This window comes from Ruditapes philippinarum, unplaced genomic scaffold (assembly GCF_026571515.1).
Source record: "Ruditapes philippinarum isolate M1 unplaced genomic scaffold, ASM2657151v2 ctg1089_1_1_1_1, whole genome shotgun sequence".
In the NCBI taxonomy this organism is placed as follows: domain Eukaryota; kingdom Metazoa; phylum Mollusca; class Bivalvia; order Venerida; family Veneridae; genus Ruditapes; species Ruditapes philippinarum.
The window spans coordinates 26,408-36,368 of NW_026866765.1; the positions used below are offsets into that span (position 1 = coordinate 26,408).

At 34.0% G+C, this 9,961-nt stretch overlaps 1 protein-coding gene across 1 annotated transcript; it reads left to right on the forward strand.

Annotated features, from left to right (window-relative positions):
* The first annotated feature begins 2,379 nt into the window (after window positions 1-2,379).
* On the forward strand, window positions 2,380-8,167 carry LOC132733616 (two pore potassium channel protein sup-9-like). The gene is made up of 2 exons (XM_060720278.1): window positions 2,380-3,419; window positions 5,049-8,167. Exons 1-2 carry the CDS (start codon window positions 3,116-3,118, stop codon window positions 5,849-5,851), a joined length of 1,107 nt encoding a protein of 368 aa, XP_060576261.1. The 5' UTR covers window positions 2,380-3,115; the 3' UTR covers window positions 5,852-8,167.
* Window positions 8,168-9,961: the final 1,794 nt, after the last annotated feature.

The window sequence follows — 9,961 nt, forward strand, 5'->3', positions numbered from 1 at the left end:
CCAGCAAGAACACAAAGTCACAAAAAGTAACTTCAGCGTGCATAAACTCAGCAAGAACACAAGGTCAAAAAAGTAAGTTCAGCGTGCATAAACTCAGCAAGAACACATGGTCACAAAAGTAAGTACAGCGAGCATAAACTCAGCAAGAACACACGGTCACAAAAAGTAAGTTCAGCGTGCATAAACTCAGCAAGAACACAAGGTCACAAAAAGTAACTTCAGCGTGCATAAACTCAGCAAGAACACAAGGTCACAAAAAGTAAGTTCAGCGAGCATAAACTCAGCAAGAACACAGGGTCACAAAAAGTAAGTTCAGCGTGCATAAACTCAGCAAGAACACATGGTCACAAAAAGTAAGTTCAGCGAGCATAAACTCAGCAAGAACACAAGGTCACAAAAAGTAAGTTCAGCGTGCATAAACTCAGCAAGAACACAAGGTCACAAAAAGTAAGTTCAGCGTGCATAAACTCAGCAAGAACACAAGGTCACAAAAAGTAAGTTCAGCGAGCATAAACTCAGCAAGAACACAAGGTCACAAAAAGTAAGTTCAGCTTGCATAAACTCAGCAAGAACACAATGTCACAAAAGTAAGTTCAGCTTGCATAAACTCAGCAAGAACACAAGGTCACCAAAAGTAAATTCAGCTTGCATAAACTCAGCAAGAACACAAGGTCACACGTAAGCGTAGCGTGCATAAACTCAGCAAGAACACAAGATCACAAAGGTAAGTTCAGCTTGCATAAACTCAGCAAGAACACAAGGTCACAAAAAGTTAGTTCAGCTTGCATGAACTCAGTCAGAACACAAGGTCACAAAAAGTAAGTTTAGCGTGCATAAACTCAGCAAGAACACAAGGTCACAAAAAGTAAGTATAGCTTGCATAAACTCAGCAAGAACACAATGTCACAAAAAGTGGGTTTAGCTTGCATTTACTCAGCTAGAACACAAGGTCACAAAAAGTAAGTATAGCTTGCATAAACTCAGCAAGGGCACAATGTCACAAAAAGTAAGTTTAGCTTGCACTAACTCAGCAAGAATAAATCCCTGTCTGTATAAATTATTCTTGTTGATTACAACATCATCAATAAATGTCCGTAGACAGTAATGGATTTAGATCTGTAATACAGAGATAATTAGTCTTTGAATACAAATATCGATAAGAAAATTTTTGTTCACCTAATTAGTTATTGTTTAGAAGGCAATGGTGGAATGCATATATATGATTTAATTCTCGAACATTTCTCGAGAAGGTTAAATAAAATGTTTGCTAATTATCAGGCTGTTTGAAAAGCTATCAATTAACATACATGTACTTTAATGAATACTGTTCTCTAAACAAACGCTAAGGAATAAATGTCATTTTAAGCTCGGCTTTTTTTTCGAAAGAAAAAAAGAAAAAAAGATTTATTGTTATAGTCATGTTGGCGTTACCGTACCCGTTCCGTACCCTCGCACGGTGCCGTTGTCGTTGTTCACCTCCGTCGTTTGACTCTGTGAAAATTTATATTTTATGTTTGCAAATGTTTGTATATTGACCTCGAGGCACGAGCTCTGATTAAAACTAAAGAATTTCTGCGAAATGGAGAACGCAATATTTTGTTCAAAGTCTCACAACGTAATTGTGGAGGCAAAATATAAAATCAATTTTTATTTTCTTGGAATCATTGTATGTTATTTAGGAGATTTTCTTACGTTTTTGTTTATGATGAAGTCAGTTGAACTTTACTTATGGAATGTATACCTCGGTAATGAGTCCTGTACGAAGGGTTGTTAACATACATGGAGTTTTTGTGTGTTAACGCAAGAGCAAATTTACATGTTCATTAAATGATTCCCAAATTTATGCAAATTTGATAAAGCACTTTATTGAAAAATCACACGATATTCATCGGACAAAATAGGAAAGTTGTGCTTTTTCCGATCCAATTCTTGTACAAGAACCTCATTAAATCAGCATTTGTATTGTATTGTACGAAGCAGTCGCAAAGATATCTCATTTCCCATTGTAATTTCGATTGGTAAATTGGTTATATGAATAAAGAGGCTCACATAAGGAACAACATAATATTTCCAAGATGACAAATATTTTTTTCAAAGACCCACACAAATTGAAATACCTTTGGGTTGTTAAGTTATTTATTTTTGATTTATTTATCAGCATAATTAAAGCTGAGTTTACGGGAAAAACGTATTATGAAATGTCCAGTATGTCATTCTTCAGACAAAACAATAACCACAAACAACAATAACAACAACAAAATGAAAAAAAAAATAATAAAAAATAAATATAATGTAATGTATTATTCTTCTTGGTGACTCATGACAATATCATTTTATTTGAAAATCAAGTCTTTATTTTACATATCCAATTGAACCATTCTAACAGAACATTCCTTTCGTGTTCTTTCAGATTCCAAGGATGACAAGGTTGTAAATACTCGTGTTTGACAAGTGCACATTTCTCCTGCAAGAAGACTCTGAAGATATTTACACCTGTAACAAGTTATTGTTCACACGTATGCGCAAATGTACCGATGAGAAGCAGGCATCAGTTGTAAGGACAAACGATTAGAACGGAAGCAAAGAGGAATGCTTGAATGTTATAACAGGGACATCGCGTCATTTACTGCATCCTGCTTTTGCTTACACATTTTGAATGTTTAAATAATATAAGCGTTTGGTACCGTCCGTCTGTGCTTTGGAATTCTGTACTAGTAAATCTATCTAGTTAGCGTCCTTTGAAATTGGATACAATGGAGGGGATAAAACGAAACCAACGGCGTAGAACTAATGATGTTTGAGATCTTAATATATGATACTGGTTGGATTGTCATTCCATTAAAATTGGCGAAAGTTCGATTAAAAGTTCTAACACGAATAAAAAAAATAGTAAAAATGCATATCAATATTTTAAGAAAGGACTAATATAAAACATGTGATGGATTAATTCATGGTATTAAACTATTCATATTCTTAGACATGTGAAATAGTTCATTAAAGATTGAAACATCGGATATAGAAAAAAAAAGAAATCCAAGAGTGATAAAATTAATGGCAAGACAGAAAAGGACCACCGCGCGCAGGGCTAGATTATGCGCATGCGCGAACTTGTCATATGAATATTACTTTATTTAGAATGAAGAAACAAAACGTTCGAACATTATCTCTAATCGTTTGTACTTTCACCTACTTGCTAGTTGGAGCTGCAGTTTTTGATGCTTTAGAATCCGAATTCGAAAAGGAACACAAGCGAAAGTTACAGCACCAGGAATATGTGATTAGGACACAATATAATATCTCAGACGCTGACTTCAAACTTTTAAGGAAGAATATCATATGGTCAGTACCATACAAGGCCGGAGTACAGTGGAAATTCGCTGGAGCCTTTTACTTTGCATTGACTGTAATTACTACTATTGGTAAGTTAAATTTATATCAACTGTTACTTAAGCGTGTATACTTTAAAAATAATAAAACGAAGTCAGCTCTGCATCGTCATATATATAAAATGTCAACTGAAAAAACGTTAGATCATTATCCGGAAACATACTTCGAAAAGCATGCTTCAAAAGTAAAAACAACGGGTATTATTTACGATGTTCAGGAAACGATCAAATTATGTATTTTCCTTTTCAAATACTTCTTATACAAATTACATAGTTGTGTCATTTGTAAATGTTAGAGGCTTTAAAAATGAGCTGTGCCATGACAAAACCAACATAATGGGTTTGCGACCAGCATGGATTCAGACCAGCCTGCGCATCCGCGCAGTCTGATCAGGATCCATGCTGTTCGCTATCAGTTTCTCTACTTGTTATAGGGTTTTTAAGCGAACAGCATGGACCCTGATCAGACTGTGCGGATGGTCTGGATCCATGCTGGTCGCAAACCCATTATGTTGGTTTTGTCATGACGTGGCTCAAATCAATTTAGCCTGTTCATGATGGCAGGGGAATAAGCAAGATACTGCCAAGTACCCCTACCCAATCGACACCGGTTTGGCGGAACTCCGCATTATAACATGAAAATGAACTTTGAAACATCTGCAAAATCATTCCCCATGCGATACTTAAGAATATTGCACATGGTAGGTTTAAGATAGTACCCATAGCGTTACTTTGTATTAATCTTCTATAGAATTGCTGGAAAGATGCGCATCGCTCTTAATTTCGAAGATTAAATGTATATTCTACAGTAAATATATAAACTTGTAGATATAACCTACATTTTATGCAATAAATGAGATTGTATTATTAACCTTTCTTATTAATTCAAGATTTATAACAAAGTCGTTATCTATCTTTCAATATTTTATACAAGATGTATACTGGTAATCAATACGAGAGAGACGCACTTATATGCTAACAAGCTGTTAATAAGCGCCCAATTGACAACCTACATCGCTATATCATAGCGTTTAATATCACCGACCACAATTCGACCATGCTGCTCACCTGGTTACAATTCATTAGCTACTTGTTTGTCTACCATATTATCTTAACCTATGCCTTCAAATGGACAGATCGCACTTGATGTTTATCTTAATCCCAAACCTGTTTCTTCTGTTTTGAATATAGAATAGTCAATTTATGGTTTAAGGGATTTTGATATCAAAATACAAAGATTACTGTATCAACCGTATAGAGCCTGGCCAGACTGCACGGACAGACATACTTGTTTGGCTTAATACTGTTGGCAAAGGATACTCACTACCTAACAGGTTAAGTGTTAATGGCAAGATTATCGTTCCAATTACCAAAAGTTCAAAGCATCGAAAACGTGCAATGCTAGCCAAAATCATCGTAATTTGGAATAACATATGGCCATTAGCATTCAATTTAAACCATTTTCTAAATATGTGGCCTCGTTTCCAGATGCTACTTAATTACAGTCTCTCTTAATTCCATAAGCTCATCCTCAGTTTATTGGTTATTGATTTTATGTTAATTTACTTTATGAAAATACGCTACAAATCACTCCATGCATTATTATATACAATATTGAACTATAACTTGCTAAATGATTCAAAACATCATTCTGTATTTCAGGATACGGACATAGTACTCCTCAAACCAACGGAGGAAAAATTTTCTGTATGGCATACGCTTTGATTGGTATTCCATTGTGCATCGTCATGTTTCAAAGCGTTGGAGAACGTCTCAATACCTTTGTAACGTTTCTAATGAAACAAGGAAAGAAGTGTTTGAGAATGAAGAAAACAGAAGTTAGCCAAACAAATTTAATCTTAGTGACTATGAACCTAAGTGGTATTGTATTGACGGCAGGTGCTGCAGCATTCGTCCATTTTGAAGGTTGGAGCTACATAGATTCACTGTACTACTGTTTTATCACGCTCACAACAATCGGGTTCGGTGACCTTGTAGCATTACAGAAACACAATGCTCTAGAGCTCAAACCCCATTATGTAGCTTTTAGTTTGATATTTATTCTTTTTGGCCTAACAGTGATATCTGCTGCGATGAACCTGCTTGTTTTACGGTTTCTAACGATGAATACCGAAGACGAACGAAGAGATGAACTAGAAGCTGCTGCGGCAGCACAGACAGCTGTTAGACTTGACGGTGACGTCATTACCGGAAATGGCACCGTTGTATCTCAGGCTCAAGAAAATCCTGAATATAACGATCACATTTCAGTGTGTTCCTGTTCATGTTACAATATTCGCTCAAAAGACAAACATAGATATAAAATAACACGATCACCAACGAGAATTAGTCATCTTCTTCCAATGAACAGCATATCGCACCAAAAAGAGGATATTTATTCATTTATAGATGAAAACAGTTCTTCTAATTATCACTTTTTGAATAAAAAAAGGGCCTCGGTATGACACTGCCTAATATTTTGTGTATATCAACACGCCATAATTGACAAAATATCAGGGGGAATGGTTTTTTACAATGCTAGATTATTGTTTTTACCTGGAAATACGTAGTATTTATAAAACCGCTCAAATTTCATTTTTCAATAATAGTGTTTATTTTGTATTATATGTAGATCGGTTGAATGAGTGAAACATAGTTTGAGGTATCCAAATGTAGGAATAACGATGTGGTAAAGTCTGATATTGAAGACCTACCCTCAGCCATGTAGGTATTGATAAATGAATGCAATATAGAGATTGTAAAACACAAATCATCAAGTAGTTTCTACTGCTGACGATAACACGTGTATATTTCTTTTAAAGATTTCGAAGTGCAAGGAAAATCAAAATGTTTATTTTTGATATTGTTACGAAGCAAAACGTAGTGTGTATCATCATTAAATGAAAAGATAAAGGAATATTACATAATTTTGAATACGTACACTCAACTGCTGCAGACGTGAACTGTGATAAATCGATGCTACAACAAAAACCATACATAACCACTTTACTTGATTTCTATGAAATTTCGTTATTAAGATGTTATTAAAAGAAGTAGTGTTTTACTTCGCCAAAAGATCTTACTATTCCTGCATGGTGAATTGACTTGATTAGAGGATTAAAACAGTGGTAATGGTGGAAGGAATTCGTCGTTGGTTTAAACAATATGTATTATAAATATCATCCAACCTCGTGGGTTATTAATCACTTGTTTGCATTGTTTGTGAGTATTTGTATTAGATGTTCAAATTATTGGAGGTTATAATAATGTAAAGTCAGATATTTTTGCCATAATTTCGCAAAACTCAACATTTGCGAACTTTTACTTTTATATCGGTTTATGTAAACACTGAGATACATGACGATTCTTTTTTTTCTATTGATTTTTTTAAATCGTCGGATCAAAAAAATATGCGAAATTTATTGCCTGGTGAAAATTTCTGATTTTACATTTATCGGGGTTTTTGTGTGATAATTTTGTCCAATCCATTCCGTTCCAAGATTCCAGGCATTTATTGATAGTACGCATGCGTGAAGATGCGTGTTTTCATTGAATTCATTGTTATCATTATAACGAAATTATTATAGACCAAACACAATTATTTGACAATATAAGTTTGCCGTGTATGTTTTATTTTTGAGATTTTGGTATCTTTCTGCATTTTTATACGTTTTCAATAACCCGGTTAATACCGTGTGTTAGTGCTTTGGGCTCACGCGTACAGATGTCAATGATAAAATGATTAGTAGTACACGCCTCCACCTTCTAGTTATACGATCATAGATACCGGACGTCCCGGATTACAAATGGCGTTATTTTCCCTTTCCGTCAAATGATAATTCAAATAACCCTGGTGAAAAGATTACTAAGTATATCGACAGAAAAAACATATATGCCGACTGTTTCCGAAACAAAAATGTCAGAAAGTGCACTTTAAAGGCTTTCAATTATTGTATGTGTACAACGGGAGATTTTCTGTTATGTTCATCCGGAGGCGTGATGCTTTAAGCCTGAATGTTTGAAGATAAGAGGTTTGCCGCTTTCAGTGGGAATTATTGTTATATGTTTGTATTATTATATCACATGTTAACCAAAAGAAATCAGTATCCCCAGGAAATCGAAATCTTGATAAACAAAATCTATAGAGCAGACGGCCGATTTGAAAAATAGCAATTTGCTTAGTTGCTGCGTATACAGCAAACGATGGAAATTATTTATGCGTGAACTGACGACTTCAGCCATTTCTATCACTAAAATTATACGCCTGTTTGTATGGCTACTACCAAGAATACGACTGTAAAGACTTATTTTTATGATAATAACATTGACGACTTCCAAAACTACACCTTTTACAACAACGAGTACGCAAAGATGACAACTTTCACCTAAAAATCTACGCCGGCAACTACGGCCACGACTTCGACTACGTTTAAGTCTACGACGACAGAACCTCGACCATGAAAACAATCTTAATGACTACCCCGACATCTAAGGCCTCGGCAACGGCCATGACTACAAAAGATTTATTTGTTAAACCAACGAATACAGTTCCCGTTTCAACTGTATACATTGTTAGCTGTATACGGTTAAACAATGCTATTCGCTTGTATCATTATTTTGTGTATATCAGTTGAAGTAACTAAAAACAATGAGTTTTTTAATATACATTTTGCTATCATTGTCATGTACTTTTATACTTTCTTGCCAAGTTAACAATTGCTGAACGTGTTTTTTTATTTGTTGTTTGTTTTATTAATAGGGCTAACAAAAAATAAATAAAACCGTATGGACAAACTTAGCCATTCAAATTGAGTGAAGTGTTTGGAATATAAATGATATAACATCAAGTATAAGAACCATCTTAATGAATAATGTAGACTGGGTGTATTCTATTTTATGTAGATTTTTTTTCAGATAAGTTTTATAAAGAGATAGTATGCCCAGAGTTCTCAATAACATATATAATTAAATTCAATTAGTAACGCATTTTATTTCTGCAAATTCTTAGTTAAACACGTCTAGGTTTAAAAACATGCTTCTTCCAATTCTAATTAACGATTTACAAGCTGAAATTATCTAATGGATCCGTCCAGATTTTCATTTGGAACGGGGGGTTTCAATACTAAAAGAATACACATGCAGTAAAGGGCAATCGCCCTGCCCTTGGTTCTAGCATAGAAATGGTTAAACCTCTTCTACTGTTACTTTTTTTACAAAGATTCGGTGTAGGCCATATATATTTTTGTAAAATCTCTGAAAAGAAACTTATCAAATAATGTGCTCAAAATACATTTACAGAACTGTACATTTTTTTATTTACGCAATTCCTTCCATAAGTCTACTTCCTCGTAAAATAAGTTCCATTCCAGTTTCATACTAGCAAGGATCATACTAACGTATATGTCATATATGATATTATTTGGTTTGATAGCTTTAAACATCACACTTCATTAGTTGATGTCCATAAATTTTGTTTCTTCGAAAACGACTTTCTTATGTTCAGCTTGCCTAATTTGTGTTTTATTGTTCAAACTGTATATATTTGTTCACATTTTCACATGCATTAACACTTTACCTTTAATAATGATATATTATTATTTTATGAATTTGATCAAAAAACAAATATAAATAAAAAATGAAAAAAAAAAAAAAGAATTAGTTAATTTCTTAACGGTCAAATAAGCCTTAACAAAGACTGAAGTGTAGAAAGCTATTTCTCTGCTACTTGCAATTTCAAATTTGAAAGATCCAAATAGTTTGTATCAAAGAAATGTTTGTATTTTTCTTAAAAAGGGGTATACAGCTTTATGAAATATTTTATAAGATGAGTCAACTGTAAAATTATATATTGGTTCCATAATCTTATGATCGATTCTCGAAGAAGTTGTAACGTAGAATGTCTCTTAATTTGTGACACATGACTATTGTATGTAGGATAAAATATTCAAGACCAAATTATTAATATGCTATTTGAAGTAGGGTTTTATCCGTTTAGTAATGATTTCATGCGTGTCTCATTCGATTTAAAGGCAACTAACTACCATATTTATTTCAAACAATCATTTTGGAAGTATTCTTTTTTTTTAAAATCCCAGCAATAATCTTGCCTCACATAGATAGCTTTATACACTTTAAGAGAGAATTATTCACGGACAAAATCATAAATTTTGTTAAACGGTTAAACTCTTACCTAAAACTACAGTTTGTTCAGGATCCTTTTATGCTGTTTAATATATAGTCATATGTGTAAAATAACAGAAACATTTTACGATAAAACGTATTCAAAAATTATGATAAGATTATCAAATTTTATAAAAAAAAATATTTTAAAGATATAGCTTTATACCCTTTAAAATCTAAAATTACAAGAAGAAAACAATATCTACCACAATGAGGGGGGGGGGGTGAGGGGCTGAGGGGAGCGTCCGTGGCCGAGTGGTTGACTTCAACGACAGGCCTTCGCCGCTGTTGGTGCGAATCCTGCAAGAGACTTTTGATTCTTTCCAGCTAGCATAAGGAACGTCGGTAGTTCTACTCAGGTGCCCGTTCGTGCTTGACATAATCGACGAGGGAAC